Source organism: Atta cephalotes (genome assembly GCF_000143395.1).
Source record: "Atta cephalotes unplaced genomic scaffold scaffold00018, whole genome shotgun sequence".
NCBI lineage: Eukaryota > Metazoa > Arthropoda > Insecta > Hymenoptera > Formicidae > Atta > Atta cephalotes.
This window is the reverse complement of record NW_012130082.1, coordinates 3,116,741-3,138,650: the sequence shown is the minus strand read 5'-3', so window position 1 is coordinate 3,138,650 and position 21,910 is coordinate 3,116,741. Positions and strand designations below refer to the sequence as shown.

Genomic DNA, 21,910 nt, shown 5'->3' with positions numbered 1-21,910 from the left:
AACAGAATTGAATTGTTTTAATTTTCATCAATTTTTATGTTCGTCATCAAGATTTCTATCTGTAAATTTTATTTTAATTGTACTCATGCTCATCACACGCGGTTCCCAGCCAAAAATGAAATTGATTCAATGTCAAAATCATCAAATTGACTTCGAATCTATGTCGATTCCATCATCATACAATTACAATGTCCATTTATATTTAATTAGTGTCGAAAAAGTCTAAAATTTTAATGAAAAATTTATGTGCAATAAAATTATATATTATACATTATTTTTACATTAGATACATAATATGTAGTGTTTTGCATTTAGATAGATAGATACATAATAAATAAGATACATAATAAAAATTTTTAGACTTATTTACGACATATATAGACTTAATGAACAAAACTATACAAATAATTGCGAAATTAATTGATCGAACAAACAAAAATAACATTGAAGAAAATATAATATTAAATAATATATTGAGTTTTAATAGCGCGTAGGACCATCCTTAGCTTCAATAACAGCATTTAGTCCGCTTGGAATTGTTTTCACAAGTTTTTCGAGTAACTTCAGGATTAATGTTTTCCCAAGCTTCCATAATGACTTTTTCTCCATGATTCAGAGAATTTGATTTTCAGATTTTTAATTTGAGAACTTCCCACAAAGAGAGAGAACTCAATAGAGTTCAAGTCTGGAAAGGTCATTCAAGTATGTTGGTTTTATTTATTTTAAAAAATTTTTGTGCACGACGAGAAGTATGCATTATCTTGCTGCATGAAATTCCGTTCAATTCTAGCTATGATACGAGGATTCTTTTGAATTATACGCTTGAATTATACGCTTCAAAATTTATACGTACATATGTTGATTCATTTTACCATCATGGATAAATTCAAGTTTCCCTAATCCAATTCCAGAAGCTGCCATAAATCTCTAGAAGAAAGATTTTTCACTATTTTACAGTAGAAATTAGATTTTGGATTTTAAAAGCTTCTCTGATTTTACGGTAAACTTTTTTCTTTCCATCAGATTCAAATAATTTAATCTTTGATCTTTATCTGTGCAGAGAACACGATTCCAAAATGATTGAAGATAGTAACTATAGACAGATGAATCAAAGATTAGATTATTTGAATCTGATGGAAAGAAAAAAGTTTACCGTAAAATCAGAGAAGCTTTTAAAATCCGAAATCTAATTGCTACTGGAAAATATGAAGAAAATAAGTAGAAAATCTCTTTTCTAGAAATCTATCGCAAATTCTCGAATAGAAAAACTTGAATTTATCCATAGTACAATGAATCAACATGCGTAGAAATTTTGGAATGTAATTTAAAAGAATCTAGTATAGCTGGAATCGAATGGAATTTTATCTATTATGCAGCAAGATAATGACCTCAAGCATCTCTTGTCGTGCACAGGAATTTTTGAAAATAAATAAGATCGATATACCTGAGTGGCCTTCCCAGAGCCCAGACTTGAATTTTATTGAGCATTTGTGAGAAGTTCTCAAGTCAGAAGTCCGAAAATCGAATCCTTGAAATCATGGGGAATTGGAAAAAGTCATCCTAGAAGCTTGGGAAAACATTAATCCTAAAGTTACCCGAAAAACTTGTGAAAACAATTCCAAGCGGACTAAATGCTGTTATTGAAGCTAAGGATGGTCCTACGCGCTATTAAAACTCAATATACTATTTAATATATTTTCTTCAATTATTTTTGTTTGTCCGATCAATTAATTTCGCGATTATTTTTATATATTATTTTTATATATTATTTTGTTGATTAAGTTTATATATGTATTTAAAAATATAATTTTGACTAATATTAGAGATGAAAGTAAATCACTGGAGAGAGTTCTCACTTCTAAATACTATTATTCTTTAAAAATTATATTATTTGGTGATACTGTATCGAAAAATAAACTTGCAATATCTGTGTCCGGACAGTTAGTTTCGTGACTGTATATAATGCCAGATATGATATCTATGTATCAAATCTGACATTTTGAAAATATACATTAACTACATATATTTAATGTTCTTTCTGTATTTATAATTTCGTGTAATGCGTTTAATGATGCTTTTAGCACGCACGCATTACATCGCAATGTACAGCAACGTCGGAGATCGTGATTGCAATCATGAACTTGTATATATTGCCATTACGTGAATTGCACGTACATCGCGGTTCCAGATCTTCGGATGGCTCGGCACCGGTTACTACGGCGAATAAACACGGTCATCGTATGTAATCATAGCTCGCACGTGCATACGTTCTATACGACGTCGCCTGTCATCGACAAATGGCAATCGGATTATGTATCTACGAGTAATCGCTGTGACAGGTGAACAGGATAATCAGGAGACGGAAGCTGTCATTTACGAGAATTTCGTAACAGGTCGCGCAGCAGTGTTGGTAAAATAGCGTAATTATGTCTAGTAGGATCCAAGAGAATTCTGATTTCCATCTTCGTGATAATGTGCAATTGCGATTTTGGAATTTCTAGTGCACATGTTCAAGACGCAGAAATAAATATCAATGGTAAATAAAAGACGATCATTCAAATTAAAATTATTTTTTTTGCAATTATGGTTATGACATGTTAGCGCCGAATACCAAACCATTACTGTGTCTCTTGATTATTTTTCGTTTATTCTTGGGCTCTACGAAGTAATTATTATTATAATTACATTCAAGGAAACGCTATTAATGCTATTTATATAATTCTATCTTTATTATTCATTAAACATAAAACAAGGATACAATAAGTACAAATAGCACTAATAGCGTCTCTCTAATGTACTCTACATGTATAATATAGAATGTGTAATTACAATAATTTTTTCGAACGGAATATATTTTACGAATAATTTGATGATACTTTCATAAATTTGAGTCAAGAATGGAGCAAATAATCGCATATAATTACTATCGCGGAATTTATTTCTTCTATTTCGAAGATCGTTTCTCAAAGAACAAAATGTCGTCATTATAATAATTTAATGATTTAAAGTCATTTTTTTTCGTTACTGATATCTGCAAACTAAATAATGACGTAAAATAAACGTAATATTTATGGCAATGTTATCATTGTAAATATATCGTCACTTAATTGTCATTATTAAGTCATATTTCATGAACAAATAATGGCTAATATTATTAATTACTGTCTTTCTTAATTAGGCAACATTGCAAATAAATAAGTATATGTACTTATTTACATACAATTATTGTTTAATTATGAAAAGTAGTAATTAATAATGTTATTCCATTGTTATTCTCTTGTTATAGTCATTTATTCCACAAAACATAAGTATCTTAATATTATGTAAAATTATGTATACTTTTCGTCATAATCATGTCTTAACTTTGTCATCATAAATATTACGTCATCATAAATATCATTGGTCTGTTATTATTGATTTATAATAAACTTTATATTGAAGGAATTAATTATTTTTTTGCTTGATTGCTTGAGTTATGAACATGCTTTTGTTAACGTGCATACAAATTTAAAAGTCGAAAATTGTAATTAATAGAATATTGTGTTATCCAAAAGAATTGAAAAAAACAGCTGATGCAAAAGGAACATTTTAGCATTTTTAAATTTATCTTATGCTTATCTCGGCGCTATTAAATCTTCGACTTCTTACTTCGGTGTCGTTTACCTAGTTATTGATGTCCAAGGACAAATCCGTGATTTTGCGTAGGCCGTTATAATTCTAGCAGGAACCATTTTCTGATATTTATTTCTTGTTATATTGTGCCGATACTCAACGAATGTTAATGAAAAAAAAAAAGATTAATTCCTGACTCCAATTAAAAAGAAGTAAAACACATTCTTGAAGTTAGCTTGATATAATAAATTTATATTGATATATATCTTTTGTTAATTGTTTTAATACTGCGATATTTATTTTTTTGCTTCCCCGATACTGTTAAATTTCTAATGTCAATTATTTTTAATCTAATTTGAATTATTTTTAATTATTTCTATAGATTTCCACTGTTTTTATATAATATTATTAATTTATTATAACTAAAATAAAGTTAAACAATTTAAATCAAGAATTAATTTGATTCAAATTTAGTTTATTATTTATTAATATGAATATTATTAATTTAATTTGAAATTAAGCAATTAATCACAGAAATTAATTGATCTTATTTGAAAATGAAATTCAAATGAAATGATTTAAGTTCTGATACACGTGGAAGTTAAAAATCACAAATTTAATATTGTTAACTCAAGAGATTGAGTCATTGCTTTTTTGATATCCAACAGTGTGATCATAAATGTATTTAATATTTTAGAAATTATTTTTTTTTCATTAATTTCACATTGATAAATAAAACACAAATTCCTGATAATACAATATTAAAATTAGATAAATAATTGATTCTAGATAGCTATCATTTCTTACATATGGAATTACGCTAAATTGCTTTTCGAACTTCGCGTGAAGGCACGTGCCTGGAGACTTCATGTCCACGTGGAAGTCGAACATGCACACGCCGCAAGTCATGCAGGTGCATGTGCGATCGCAAGTACGCGCTGCGGGGATATGAAAGCGAGAGTAACTCCGCTATTACTCCATCCATGTTCCGTTGAACTTGACCTACTATTTGTCTCGTGATATAGCTCTCGCGTCTCTATAACACCGCGCACCTTCGTGTCACCTTCTTTATTTTTCCCCTCTTTTATCGGGATCCACCTACGTGATAGGATGTCGTTTGAGTTTACCTACAATTAGCAGGCTATGCGACGTATTCCTGTAGCTAGGTAACCGGGTCAAGTTCGTCTCGTGACTTTTAGACGAGATAGCATGCGGCAGACACGGAAGTCTAATTTTATATGTCACTGTCATCATACCGAAAATATCTCCGTTCGATATTTCCATTGAAGAAGGGTTTAACGATGTTTGTTCGAAAATGATAAGAAATTTCTAATTAGAATATATATTTGTCATTATAATGTCAAATTATCAAGTGCGCGATGATATGTAAATTATATATCGCAGTATATATGTTCGGTTTATGTAGAATATTATACGAATATTGAGCGATTAATATTATCGTTCAAGAAAAATATGATAGCCAAAGTAATGTTTAAAAATAAATAAAATATCAAGAAAATATCAATTATTTTAATGAGATTATTTAAAATGCTTAAAAATTAATCGCAAAAAAAATCGTAGCTCAATTTTTTCTCAGTTTCCTTATTCAAAATTACTTCCTCCATATGTTGCGGGCGTGCAGCTAATTCCAAGGCCATGATAGAAGATTTTTGACAGCATGGCCCGCTCACGAACACTACCTGTGTAAAGTTGTGAACATTAAATATTACGAGATACTAGAAGTCACTGACCGAGGCCAAGCAGATAAAAGTTTCGTTCAATACACTTGAGATAGATAGACCTTGACGGCCCACAGTTCCGAAAACAATTATCGCATATTTATTCTCGCAGGGTCGTTTCATTCAAATATATTCAAATATATGTGTAAGCACTTTCGCTATAATTTTACATGTATAATCGCATATTCGTAAATTGCAAATGTACAGAATGCTTTAGTTTTTTATAATTTTAATACTTGCTACATATATTAATATTACTTTTATATTAGAGTCATATTATATAAGAATTTCGGTCAAGTTACTCATTACCCTTATCAAATTTAATCATCTTATTTGTTTATATAATAAATTAATATTAATATTTAAATATTAATATTTAATAAATTAAATATTATAACAATAGTACTTAATTTTCAAAATTTTATCGTACTTAATTCTGTTCTATTTCGTAATTTCTTAAAATAGTTTTTTATTTCTACTTACTTTATCTACTTATATTTTTTCTGCAGAATTGTATATTTAGTTATCCATTCGTTTTATATATTTTTTATATATTACATTTTATCTTTACAGAAGTTATTTTATATATCACACTCAGTTTGATTTTTGTATAATTTGTATACGAATAGCTAAGAGAGAGTATATTCATATTTTAACAAGTAACGTTTATTAGTAAGTAACGTTTTAGTAAATAACGTACTGATCTGATTAGAAAATAATTATTAATCAAATGATACAATCTTATAATGAAACAGGTTAATATTTAATTATAAACATGTATTTATTTAATAAACATATACAAGGCATAGCAACAAAATTTTATTTAATATTTTTACTTAATATAAAAACTGAATGTTCAACTCAAATCGATCTTAATTGAAAAGTTATTACCTATTTCTGTGTAATAACAATATGATGGCAAACTTTGAGCTTTCAGATCAATAGGTTTATACTCAATTGTCAGAATTAATGGTTGAAGGAACTTTGGAATTCTGGGGAAAAGAGAACTCTATCAATTATATCGAAATTCTGGAAACGAGATGCCAACTCTACAGAGGTAACGTGGTGGTCCTTGCGAAAATTAAATTGCAGAAGTCGGGGAATATGGAAGTCCAATAGGGGTATCAATAGACTGCATAGGCTGTCACGAATCGGGTTATGACCGGAAGCGAGCGAAATGGCGAACGAAACTTGCCCGGCGCGCAGCTATTGAGGAAGAGGAGCCAATCACAGTCCAATTCATGAAAAGGAAAATTAAATTTCGTTGAAGCGTGCTTGCAGAATGACATCGTAATGTCAGCTACGTGCAATATACATATATATATAGGCCGTGGCTTTTTTCGGGAATTGACCTAATGCGTCCGAAATCAAGCATTTTCTCGACTAAGAACGATATCGTAATATCCTTGATAAATCGAAACCAGTAAAATCTCGATAAAATATTTTAAAATATAATAATAATTGTTAATTTGAATATATAATATATATTTACAATAAAATTTTTTATTGTAATTTTTACAATTTTTTCTAGAGAATACCTATAAACTTTTGTTTCATGTAAAACTGCAATATTAATAACATTTGCATCTAAAACTGAATGAGATCGAGCAAAATTATAAAAGCAAATGCTTGCACTGCGTGAAATTATTTTAACAAGCAACTAGTTTAACGAAAATTGAGATTGATATTGCCTTTTTCATGAATTGATTGCAGTTGGCTCGTTATATTGAAAATAGAAACCTATAAATAGTAATTTGAAATTTTACTTGTATGTACAAACATACATATAATAAAAATATTTATCAATATCGATCTCTAAATTTTTCAATCTACGTTTGCAATAAATCGCTTAGTCCGTTTACGATTATTTACGGAGTTCTGCTTCACGCGCGTCAATTTACTCGCACTTGATATACGTATCTCGTACATTGCTGTCTACTATTGGTAATTAATGTATTGCAAAAGTTCAACAAAAAGTTTAACGTCGTTAAGACAGTTTTAATCTTACAGCATAATTCATCTGTAATGGAGGATTAATCGGTTTGACATATATGTTCCGTCTCATCATCGTAATGCAAAACGACGCTTCATATAAATATAAAACTTGTTAAGAGATAATCACGAGTCTCCATTAACTTCAATAAAGTATTTAAGGGAACGTTAATGGAACTCACCGCTAGTATACTGCGGCATCAACGAAATAATAAGTCGTGGGTAGCGTTGATCGGTAATATAATGCACGAACAAAATTCGTTTAACAATTTAAGCGACGTCCAGGGAGCGGTTCATTGAGCGCATTCAATCGCATTTATACACACAAAAAGCTTTGATTAAATGGCGATACACATGTACCTGACGCACATGCATGTGTGGAATTCGCGAATGTATCCGTTGTGCATATCAGCGTGATATTTCCATTAACTTCGATCGCAAACCGCGGATGCAACTTTCGATTGACCAAAAGAATTTTTTTGCTTCAGCATATTGGAATTTATGAAAATCTGGTTGAGATATTGTACTTTATGAAAGTCATGCAGAAATCGGCATGGATGGATATAAAATTTGAAGAAATACATCGCTTGATATTATTTTTTATCGCAGTATTGCAATTTTAAAAACTTAAGTAGTAATATTAATTAATAAGCACTAGCAACTTTTGAAATATTCGCAAATAAAAAAATCGATTTAATTTTCCTTAAAGATTTTTTTTATTTTTCTCGTATGGTAACAAACGATTTGGTAGATAGTGGGTCACGAGTGTTATGTGATCACAGGTGTAGTATATGTATATATCAAGTGCAATGCAGCATGCACTCGCGTTACATATATCTCAATGGATTTTGTGAACGTAGTTTCGATTAAGCTATGCATATTGTGCTCATCCGAAACGAACGAATTATATCGGCATTTTTTATAATTTATTATTCTTTCCGTGCAGTTTTTGTACAGAGGCAATTGGGCTCGCGCAATAACTTACAGAAACAACGATAGTTTGCATACTTGCACAGAATATACCAATGCTCGCACGTATTATTGCTGTGAATAATTTGTGTAGCAAAATATATGATTGGACGATTCTACATATAACATATATATATTTTAGAAATTTAAACAATTATTTAACATTTATTTAACATAATTGATTTAAAATAACATTTTAAGACAAATAATAATAAAGTATATCCGTTCTGAAATTAAAGTGAAAATTTTTGGTAGCCGCTTTTATTATTGAAGTTTCTTTCGATAAATTTATTAATTTTCAATCATTTTATACGTAAACTCTTGGATATTCTATCCCATCCGAATCATAGTATATCGGTGCATAGGTATAGTACTGTGACATTGGCATGCGCTTCAGTGTCACAAGGATAAATTGCAAACCCGGTTTGACATCGACCTAGTCCCCCTGGCCTGGAAAGATGATCGCTTAATCAGTATCGCCGACTTTCATTCTTATCGGTGTGAAAAAACGAGGATGGAGAATATCGACTCGTTGAGAGGCGCGACGAGGAAATCGACTGCATAAGTGAATATTTACATATGGAATATCTATCTGTAAGGTTGATCAATAATCTATACGAGGTAATTAATAAAAAAGTAATTAACAAAAAAGCGAGAAATCACTTCAATATGAACTCGTTCTGAAAACGTATCGTTCCTTTACTTTACTTTAAAAATGTAAACTATTTTTTATCTTGACAGAAATTTATTGACTAATCAAATAATATCCGCAAAAAATATATTATTAGAATTTAAATGTTATATTTAAATGTATTAAATTTTCGTTTCACATAATTAAAAAATAATTAAATAATAATTAAAAAATCATTCTTTTTGAGCTATAACAATTTTAATATCCTACAAAATTATAACGAATCCGGAATAATTTATCAAAAAGGATAGAACTTGAAACATCATCAGTTCATTTATATTTATCATAATATATTAAAATGATTAAATTCAAAATAAAACAATTTTTTCTTCAAATTATAATTATCAAAATTGTCTTAATTCTAAATATTCTCTGTAGAAGATTTTCCTTTTTATTTACCAAAATGATATTCTTGTACAAGGAATCTCTTTGAAAAAATACTATTTGACGAATGAAAGTTAAGTTAGTTTACTTTTGATGATTGATAGAATAATATTTATCTAATTTATTCAATGTAACTCACATTTTTTGTGTAATAAGTCACATTTTTTAATTATATCATTTTTAATGTAAAGAAACAATATATTTGCCATAAGAACACATAAGAAATAATGCACGATGGATTTCAATAAATTACTAATTATTAGCGTAAATGTTATGCGCATATTGTTATTCAATTGACGAAAGAATTTCAGTTGCTGATTACTTTCATCAGTCCGAACCCGAAGCGAATAATATCCGTTCCGGATCGGCGCAAATAATCAGCTCTAATATCAACAATATTGAACATGGTTTAACCGCGTTGAAAAATCGTATGTAACGCAAACAAACGATATCGATACATTACGCAAATTAATATCGAATATGATTATGATGCAGATCAAGTTCCGCGACTGAAAATATTTGCACGTCGAATTAATTGGCTTGCGAGTCTGCTCACAAAGTCTTCTATTATCGCTGTTTTCTGAAATTGCGTCGAAATCGTAGTCCACCGTTGTCAGTTATTCAAGTTATCATGACCTTATGATTACAGAAGTATGAGCGAGATTACACGAAAAGGTACTCCGAGAGTGTTTCAAGTGCAAACGAAACTACAAAAAAAATTACATATAGAAGGAAGCAATGCTAAGAAAAGAAGGAGAGGAGGATTTTCGCAGTGTACTCATATTCAGTTCAACGCGCAAGGAAGTGTGCGGAATGGATTATACCTCCGCAAAGTCAAATAAGCTTATATCGCTCGAATAGTGCCGCTGCTACGACGACGAGTGCGGCAACGCGTCCCCCGCGAACGAGAGCTTTATTCCGGGAGCTTTCATCCCTCCCGGCGTGCGCTTGCATCTTTACCGGATGCTGCGCGCTCGCATGTATCCGAGCACGTGCACGCGCACGTACACGTCGCGTGATCCGTATCACGGACGAACGGATTAAAGAAACGTGCTGGGATTGCACGCGTCAACGTTATTACTCTGGATTCTCTCAGCTGGGCCTAAAGTGATCGACTGTACAAACGCATACCTCGATATATTAAACAGTGCACTATGCAATTTGTGATTGAAATGTAATTTTTATTCAAGCGTAAAGATTTTTGATACTGTAGTAATGTAGAAACAAAAATATAAATATGGTTCTGAGGATAAATCTAATAAAAAAAGAAGAAAACAATCAACTGAGAGCCAACGCGGTTAATGGTGCGTAAGAAAATTTTTTTATTTGTTCTGAACTAACGTGCAGACGTTTCGATTAACGATTTCAGTTCTTTTTAATAGCCAATTTATAAATGAAATAACCTATTCCTAATACAATTAATATAATTATCGCATAATCTAAATATTCTAGAATGTAGAAATAATTATTAGTAGTAATAGTAGTAATAGTTATTTAGAGATTTTAAGAGCTTTCTCGGAGATGAATTAATTTTCATTTTTATGATATATCATCATAATTTTGAATTAACAACAGAATAAGATACGATTAAGTTAACAACAGAATGGTACAGTTTATTAATTTATTAATATAAATTTACTGATTTTATTTATACAATAGAATTTATATGAACTTCATTTATAAGAATAAGTTTGTGTTTAGTTTTAAATATATAAGTTTTAAATTCATAGTTGAATTCTTATTCCAATTACAACTTTTCGTAGTTTGAGCAATAAGAGCTTAACTCGACTTTAGAATTTTCTGAATGTTAACTCTTATTATCAGAACTAATAAATATTAATAAAGAGGAGAGCCATTGAATCTCTATTATCTGAACCATTCGATTATTGGAACTGTTTTGCCTCCGATATTTAGATAAACGGAGTTTTACTGTATATATATATATATGTACTCATATTTTATTCCATTTTCCAAAATTAATCAAAATTACCTAAATAATTGAGAAAGTATAAATTTTTGAAATTATCTTTAATTCATAATTGTGTTTATAATATAAAATATAGGAGGAATAACATTTTTTTTATTGCTTTTTACTATGTGCAGTATAAAAGTGAGAAATTGGTGCATTTTGCGTGAGGTAGGTCTGTGACCAACTTAAGAATTGTAGACATAATATTTTAGACATAACGTCATACATTTCTACACATGAAATTTATGTACACTCGTGCACGTTCGTTAATTAGACATGTATAATAAAATATGAGTTTGCGAGCACAAAGAGGCGTAAATAGTTTCCAAATGACAAGTCGCCATGTTATGTCGCGTACGCTTGTTCGATACGAGGCGCGTTCACGCCTCTCGATTTTCATCTAGAGCGATGCTACTAGGCGAGCACGAAGTTCTCCTTTGTACGCTCGTGCATTGTTCGGCTGTTGAGGCGCCGAAGTATCCGAGGCGAGTGTTCACCGTTCGAGCGACTCCTTGACAAAAGGAGTCGCGAAACTTTTGCGAGCAGATAACTTTAACGAGAGACAAATAAATAAATCATGCGAGCCGGCAGCCGGTCGGCCGCGCTTTGAGGAGCACTCGTCGTTGGCCCTCTACCACCATAAAGATTTATGTTCCTACCCTTTATCTATACTCTTGAGGCGATACAGCATCGTATCCCGCTGTGTATATGTGAACCATAAATCCGCGAGCGTCAACTCAGATCGGAGACCTCGAAACCTTGCGCTCCTTATCGCTCGAAGATACGAAAGCTTATCTCGTGGTATTATGGAGCCTGTGGAATATTGCTTCCGAGTAAAATATCATCAAAAGCGAATGTCAGAAGATCGACCTATCATCACAACTTGTTCTCGATTTCGTCAAATGGGACGAAGCATCGATGATAAATGAGACGCGGATCGAAATGGTGCGATCTCATGACTCGATATTCCGACACTCTGGTTCTGTAACAACATATAAACCTCCATCGATCATATATTTTTTTTACCTCTAATTGCAGTGCGATAGTCAGAATATGGTTGCGCAAATTGGATGAAGTGAAAAACGTGCATCGAGTAACTTCGGTGAAAACTAGAGGGAAGTACGAATAACCGCATGATCGAATGCTTCATACGCGTTTTCGTCTCGCATTTTTTATTTTCCGTCCGACGGAAATTGTAGTTTTACTTTCTGGCTAACTACAAAATCAAATAGTAAATCGGTGCGGCTGTCATCTTTTATACATGCTTCACCGAACGAGCAATCAACCGATCACGATTCCGCAAACGGTTTCGAACAACATAATGCCTACGAGTAAAACTTGCCCGTGCAAATCCGAAAAAATAACGGGCGAGCACGTAGTTCAGTTGCCGTGGAAGAGCTATGGCATTTATTGCGAACGAATAAAGCACGCCGACGAACGTGTTATTCACTGACGATGGTACGTTTCGAGTTCGAACCTTTTTTTCGTAACGCCCCGTGCTTCCTGCGCGCCAAATCGAAATTAAATGGGACTCACTGGACTCACCCCCGTGCGAACGATGCAACGAGTAAGTGTAGCGCTTTCCGCATGCGTTCCATTACGATCGTTTCCAGCAATTTTGTCCGACGCGCCGCATCCGCGTTGCATCGCGTCGCGCATCGGTCGGTGTGCACGAGGTAATGGTAGTCGTTGCGCAATGGCTTTAGGACGCCATCACCTGGTTACTGGTGCGTTAAGGCAATGGCCACACTGATTTTCACAAAGGATTTTTAATTCCGCTATAATCCTATGTATCTCAACGATATCGGTATCCTGTCGGTATTCCGTTGGTAGCAAGCACGATTCCGACGGTTTTATTAGTTTTTTAATATAATGTTACACAAAGTATCGCGATATTTGGGAGCGTTGCGGGAATGCAATATCTTTTATATGCATCGAAACCGGAAGTTGTATTTCATAATACGAATTATTAAATTATCGGTTTTCGTCGAATCGAAATGCACTGTTCAATATGAATTTTACACTCCATTTATAAAATATTTTATTATTTAACGTGCGTTATGTATACGATGAGTTATTTACTCTTAACAATATCAGAGGGATGTGAGTAATATCCTAATGATAATGTAATTTGTTTCATTTAACTGGAAAGCTAAACATATATCAGTAAACACCGATCGAGATTTTGAATAAAAATACATATTCAGAACATTGGGGTGTAAATTGCGCCCTGCGTGTCAATTTTTGTGATTAATTAAAATACAATAGCACTTAACCTGATTGGGAAACAAATTTGTACCATGTATCACTGTTCGATGGGAGGAGAAAGCATGTACTTTCCATTTAATATCGCGTATATCTTCGTACACACTTATCTTCATGAAATGAAAATATAAACGTGTTACTTGTAACGCCATTATCGTTACAAGTTTTTTTTTTTGATAACGATATTATCTTTTTTAATTATAACAGTAACATAATTACATTTTTTTGTAATGGTCACGAATTTTATAATTATGTTTATTGTTACTTTATATTTTGAACATATTTATTGTATAATTATTTATATCTATATTCAATCTCTTAATCTTTAATTCCGTATTTAAAAAGTAATAGAATCAGATAAGAAAAACACTATTTGATTAAATCACGGTTTGTAGTATTATATATATATATATATATATATGTATATATATATATATATATATATATGGTATATATATATATATATATAAAGTTTTATTTCGAATCAAAAAATCATTTCGCTTCTTAGATATGTTTTCATATTTCGGTCTATTATTATTTTTTATTGCTTTTATTAATATTTAAACAAATATATTATAAAAATTTATATAAAAATTTTTAGACTGATCTTATTTCAGCCTTAGAGAAGTAACGGAAAAGTAACAAAATAAAAAATTGTTACTTTTTAAATAACGATAATATTAACGAGTTCCTTTTAAGTATCAGTAACTTTACTGTTTTGACTCCGTAATGAGTAACGATAACTAGTTTTATTTACTTTTAAAAGATAATTTTTTTCTCTGCTTCTCTCATTATTCATTTACTCAAATGACAGTATATCTATCTGTCTTTTTCGTCAAAAGAAATCACTTCACCCTATCGCGGTAAATTGATAAAGTTTTCATGTTTTAACGTTGGAGAGGTACCTTGCCGATGTTATCACGTATAATTTGATATTCTAAGTGACACGAGTTGAGAGCCCGATCCCTTGTATATCCTTCCCTTGCACCTGAAGCCCGATATCAAGGGACGAATTTTCAGTGAATGATCTTATAACGTACGCAAAGGTCCTTCACGGTTTCCACGAGACGAGCTAAGAAAATGGACGAATTTAGCATTTAGAGCGCGATTTTACCGCGTACTTGCAAGCACTATTTCTACTGCTCCTGTTCTTATAGGGACGCGAGTATAAAGAGATACGGATATTCAAGATATTTGAGTCATAAACTACACTGACTACTTTGAAACTTGATATAAATTTTATTAAAGATGTTTAGTTCTCATTTGAGCCTTTGATTCAATCTTTTATGAAAATTGAGTTGCAAATAAACGTGTGTATATTATTGAGAATTTATATCAAGTGAAATTATTTAATAAATAAGTCGTGCTAGATTCTTATTAGCCCTGTTAACTTTGTAATTATTTATTAAGATTTTTAAAACAAGTTTGTAATGAAAAATATAATGTATAAACAAAATTGCATTAACAATTTTTATTTTTAATTTTGTTTTATGTTTATAAGAGATTATATTGTAGCGTTTATATTATAGTAGCCTAGATTATATTGTAACGTTATTAAACAATATTTGTCATTATAAAAATATCTCATAACTCTATATATATATATATATATATATAATAAATGCTACAAGCATCTATATAAAACACAAAATCACGTAATAATGATTTACATTTATGTTAAAAAAAACCAAAATTATATATCATGACACAAATAAAAACATTTGTCTTTAATAGCTATAAACAGTCGTTAACAAATTTAATAAAAATAATGAATCTTGAATATTTGTTAATAAAAAGATTTCTTTATATTTATTTTATAAATTTCTATTGGAAATTTATCAAAAATAATATTTTCGTATTATTACTTTTTAAAATTGTTATTTCATTACGATAATTATCTTTATTTTTATTAATTCCTATAAAATTTTCGATATTCTTAGTCTTAAGATTGAGTGTCCAATGTTTTTTTTTAATATAATCACAATTTCCGACTCGTCTGCTATCGCTCTTTGTCTTCCAAATTGATTGCCCTGCGAATATTAGGTGCAGCCCCACTGTATTTCGCGTGGACGAGCGATGGCGTGTGGCAGCGCATGCACTCTCGATCACGTATGTCCTCGGGTATATCTTTTGAGCTTTCTGACGTGCGCGTCCCGTTGGGAAGTAGAAAAATAAATAAATGACGAGCGATTCCCGTGGGTGGCTGCTATCCCGGACGAGGAGCAATTTCAGTGTAGATAGCACGAGAATTATGGCCCCTCGCGAGGCGACGGAGGTTTAAGCCCTCCTCGGGTGTTCCTAGCCTTACAACTCCGTAATTTTTACCCTCCGAGAAGTTAAGAGTAATTTACTGGCTCCACGTAGGCGTTCTTCGAGAACGTCCTCCTTGGGAACGAAAGCTGCCACTGAGAGCGTTTCGGTAGCTTCGCTCTTGTTAATTGTCTACTCTTGATGAACTTGATTTTCAGTGGAGACATTGCGGTAAGATAAACGTTGGCAATGTCGCAACAAAGATAGCTATTCGTTCTCGGTTCTTAATGAGGGGACGTGCTTAATTGCGGATGATAGTCAGTGAACTTTTCAAGAATTAATATAATATCTAAATAAAGTTTGACAATGACGGTAAATGATATGGTAATGTCGAATAAGTAGGTGAAGTTTAACTGATGTGATGTAACGCGCATGATAATTTGACGTTAAGTAGTTTCCTTGAAACAGTCAGCTTATACAAGATACGTGTCTCACGATCTAAAAAAATTAACCAGTTAAGATTTCTCCGTGTGATTTTCAGTAAGATTCTTAAATTTGTTGTAAAATAGTATTTTTCTATTTTATAACGGAGCATAAAATTTTGAAATGTGGAACAAGCGTTATGCACATTCTCGCATTTTATATCAAACTTTGCACCATCCATTCTTGATTTTGTTTATTATAATACATAAGGTTCAAGAATAATGATGCAATGTATTACTGTTTCTGAGTTTATTGTTAAATCTGCTTTGACGTACGCGAGCAAGAGAAGATAACATGAGACTTTAAACTGCATATTCTTGAAGTTGCTCTTTATGGAGCTTCGCGAAAGCTTGGGTAAGATAACATGAAAGAAGGAAGAGACAACTCGCATTTACTATACAAGCTTAAACAACTCAAAAATATAAATAATAACGTGAATTATGATAATTATTTGGTAAATTTTAGAAAACATTAATAACAAATGTGTTTATCTCAATAATAAGCAATTAATCGTTAGAAATTTTTGCTAACTTTCAATATAAATTTTATTAAAGTCATCTTAATATTGTAAGAAATCCGTTTTACTATAATACAACATGCCATATTAACAGAATTATAATAGTTTATGAATAAAACTATATGTAGATGTTCAGTAAAGATAACGTTGAGCAGATTATTTTGAGATAAAAATTCCCATATAATTTTTCATAAACATTTAGATATTTTAGAGATTTGTCATTTTATCCTTCATTACAAAAACAAAGATAGAATGACATAAATCTCTCCTTGAAAACATACCTAAAAAATAAGATTATTTTGACTTTTATAAGATTATATAATTTTATATTTCTGTAAATCTATTTTCTATATATAAATTATTAGATTCTTTTATGTGTACGTATATTATTAGATAACCGACTTTTAAATATTTATAATTTAAAAATTATTAAAATATTGATATTTTGATTATTTTAAAAATTTTTGTCTCAAAATAATCAATAGGAATATATTCTTAAGAATTGTTATATATAGGACGTCTTTTATATCTGCGAAACGACTTGATAATTATAAGAATTTCAACTTTAATTTTTATAACATGACGTTCTTATACTGTTAAAAATATATTAAATTTTATGAGTGATAAGCGCAAAAAATGTGTTTCTATTATAAAATGTATAATTTTTGCACTTATTATCCGTGTACTTTTATATACTTTTTTCCATGTGATAGATTATTAAGTTAATCTGCCGGTTTAAAAGCAGCAGATATTATTTCTTAATTTTCTAAAAGCATTAATAAATACGAAAGTTATCTTATCCGGTTTTCCTAAAGCGAAAGAAAAGTCTTCATATGGTAGATTTTCGTTGCACAAAGATTTGGTCTTACGCATTATACCTTCTTGCAATATTAATTTAGCAAAAAAGAAAAAAGAAGGGGAGAGAAAAAAGTGTTGTCGACGCTATTAATTCGATTGAATGAGTTTCGGATTACAGGCCTCAGGGATCCATTATGTATTAGCAGGATCGATTCGGTAAGATTAAGGATAGGGACGATCGCAAGAAGCCGCCGACTCAGCCACGGAAATCCCGAACATAATTTTCTCCATACGAGTTTCAAATCTCCCGAGATAATGCGATGCTGCGTTGGTGCACGAATATACGGCTTGTAGGAACACAACTTACGAGCAACTTTACAAATGTTTCTCTCTGTGTGCCGTTCTCTTATGTTAAAGATTACCTAGAAAATTGAGGATTTTATTACAAGAGAACAAAATCTAGATATGTCAAAAACTATATTAATACATATTCCCGTTAAAAAAAAAAGAAAAAAGACATTTTTTGTTATATTTATATTTATATCGTTTATTATTTTAATATTATAAATGGTTTTTAAATTATAAATTGTATGTACTGATATCAATGTAAATTAATTTCAATCTCTCTTTAACTTACTTCATATCTTCTTCTAATTTTAAAAAAAGAAAAAGATAAATTAAACCGAGATTAAAGTTAATTTATATAGAAATGGGCCTAATACCCGTTTCTATCAATGTAGATTAACTTTAATCGATTTAACTTATTTTTCATCTTCTTCTAATTTTTAAAATTAGAAAAAGTGAAGTTAGTTGAATCGAGATTAAAATTAAAACAGATGTAAATTGAAAAACAAACGTTTAACGTTTAACATTATTCAATTTAAATACGTTATTAATTTAATAGCCGATTGCTTGTGAAGAAGTACATTTTTATTCTATCGACGTTGAGCGTACATTGCTTTTATGGCCATTCAGTCATCACAATCAGTTACGCATTGTCATAGCCATCATTTGTATTCGTCAAGTGAAACGAAGAGATCGGATAAGAAATATTGGAGAGGTCTATGAAATATTCAGTGAAACGTAGTAGGACGATGAATGGACAAATGTCTGGCGGTTGTTCCGTGAAAATCTAACTGCGATTGTCGAGATTAATCGAATCTCTTGCAAACGGTGTAATTATCATTAATGGTGGGCCAACTGATTGTGAGACTTGAAAGTCCCCGTCGCGTGGAACGACCCGAGCGATCATTTCGCTTCTTTTAACACTCGTAGCTTCTTCAATCTGCCGGCAACGTCTAAAAAGCTGAAATTGTGGCCAAGTGGTAGTAGTGGTGTAGGAAACGCGCTTCCACCACGCGCTTCCACGAGACAAAGCCGGATTGTTCTCCGCTGCGCGTGGAGGAAGAGGTGGAACGATCCTAGGCTTCCTGCAAACTGAATCCCACTGCCTCCTCTTCCTCCTCCTTTTCGTCCTGCTACCTTTACCACGATGTTCGTAGCGAAAGCTCGTTATATTTAAGCTGAGAAATATACGTGTATGCGCCAGTTAACGCGACTGTTACACGTGACTTGGTTGGCGCATTCGCTACACTGCGTGTGTTGGTATTGCGAATATTGCGTTGGTGTATTGCGAATTAAATTATTTTCATCGTAATATATACTATACATACGTAATATATATAAATATATACACTAAATATATATATATATATATATATATATATATATATATTAAAAATACATATATGTATATAAAATACATATATGTATATTTAGTACACACACATACATCTATGTGTCGACGGGGCATAATGCGATCAGTTTTCGTCGCCGGCACAATTTAGCGAAGAACATCTTCAAATGTAATATGTAATATCGTGCCCTGTGGTCTGACATATGTAATTTAAAAGAAAACTCATTTCTTAATGTGAAACGAATTGTCAAACGATAGTGACATGCCAAATAAAAAAAAATTTTTATTACATTTTTTTTAATTGATCGAACGTTCAATTTCAAATTCAGAATGTTTTGAAAAGAGTAAGATTAACGAACTTGTATAATTTTTATATCAATTAATTTAATTTCATTTTATATCACAATTAATTAGATTTATTAAACGTAAATGCACAAATAATTATAATGATTAAAAACTGATTAATAAATTGAAAAGAGAAATTGACTTCTTAAGATTTAACAGTTAATATTCTCATTAGCGTTTTATAATTGCGTTTTTATAACTAACAAGTAATGCATGCGATAGATTTCTGTATACAAAAACAGATATAAACCTCGTGGAATAATAGAAAACGGCCGAAAATAAAAATAATAGAGAATAGACTAGGTTTCAAATGTCGCAGTTCAAATCATAGGCAAAAACTATTTGAAAGAAAATGATTGTAAAGTCGGTCACGTTTGGCTGAAAGAATTTTTCACGTTGATTTCTTTGTAAAAATAATTCGTCTGTATCTGCTGCTTCGTTCCTTTCACTTATTAAAACTTACCTGAAACTTCCAGATTCATCTTATTTGATTAGAGAGACCCAATTCGTGTTCTTCTCGCAAACAGTCTGCGAAGAAATCCTTCAAAGTTTTATAATGTTTTTATTCGCCAAAAAAATCTTTCCTTCATTGGACCAATCTTATGACATAGTTTTAGTCGTTCTCAAACAGACTACCTGTTGAAAATGGCGAATTTAGCATCCAGTTTATACCAGAATAATGAATCTCTAATTTCAAAATTACATAATGCAAATAAATAATGTCGAATTTTTTAACTGGAATATTAGTCTAAAGCTTAAAGTAGAAAGTTAAAGAAAATAATGGAGAAAGTAGATCATGATAAAGGAAATGTCATAAACGCACACACTACGATTATTGTAAATATCATTTATTGGACTCTTAGGCATCATTGGGTACAACGATTACACCACGTTGCTTACTTGTAACACCTTAGCGATCTGAAAAGAAAACTCGGGTTCGTCGAAATCGATTAAATTAACGTGAAGACATCAGGTATGTTTATTTCGTATCTATAGATAGTACCGACTGCGGTCACACGCGCGGATAAGACGTATCGGCGACAAGGATTAGCATTAGTCGTCGATAAGCCGAGTACAAATTCTATTTTTACAAAAATTAGGAACCACCGAATTTACAAAAAAAAGTTACCTTAAGGTAACGAAAGAAGCGGAATCGATTGGAACGGAGTCGCTATGCCGCGCTATGTTCCGTTTCCAATCAGATAGATCAAAGTATCGCAGAAACAATGTCCGTGTTTCTCACAATAGCTACAGCTAAATTTAATTTAGGACGTTCATAGGACATAGTGTATTTTATTGTAAAGTTCTCGTTGAAAAATTCTTAGCACAAAGCGTCATCGCTTTGCTCCTCTGCCTCACTCAACGAAATGAGCGTTGTAATCGTGCGAACAAGATTCAGGGAGGGAAGGCGAACGAGAACTTATGGCTAAATAAAACTTTATAAAAATATATCAACGAATAATAAATATATCTCTAACAGCGTCACTGTATAATTCGTCGTGTACGGGCGTACGATAGCCTACGCATTTACAGTCACTATATACATACTATCAAACTCTACTTACTCTAAATAATATACAACAATTTATTTTAGTCGCCCTATCTTTGGGAATATTTGACGTTGCACAATTAAGTTTTTCCCGTCCGTTGGCGTATCCCATACATTTTTCTGGATGTACAGAAAATCGTATGTCCCTCGTTAAAAGTTAAAATTTGCAATTAGCTCTCTAGTTTCTTTCATCACACCATGTGATCTTGTCGGCACAAATCTTATTATTTCGTTATTTAATATGGGCAGTCGCCTTGTTGAATTCACGCATCGCGAGTTCACTTTGCAATATTAATAGATTACAGTTCGGCTCGAAATCGGCATCTATCAAAGTTTATTCGGTCGCGATTTGATGGCTATATCTCATATCTTTTATTTGCGAGAAATTCGAGTGGCAAAAAAGAAAAGAGAAAAAAAAATTGGTCTTCGTTTCGTTCTGATCCCTACATGTGGGAATGTTCCACAATTCATAAACACCGGCTTATTTATTTATTATCTATACAAGTATATACATGTCATATGGCGTATCGTGCGACTGTTGGTGCACGCGCGTGTACGCGGATTCATAGTTTACAAATTTTCACTCTATATAAATACGTATCTCATCGCCCGCGCGATCTCATTCTTTTCCTTTTCTTCCTCTCCTCTCCT

At 31.6% G+C, this 21,910-nt stretch overlaps 1 protein-coding gene across 1 annotated transcript in view; it reads right to left on the bottom strand.

Moving 5' to 3' along the window:
* Positions 1–20,192, bottom strand: part of LOC105618892 (transmembrane protease serine 9-like) — a 42,247-nt gene extending 22,055 nt beyond the window's left edge. The window contains exon 1 of the mRNA XM_012200422.1: positions 20,174–20,192. Coding sequence (XP_012055812.1) covers positions 20,174–20,192 — 19 coding nt within the window. The remainder of the gene's footprint in view (positions 1–20,173) is intronic.
* Positions 20,193–21,910: the final 1,718 nt, after the last annotated feature.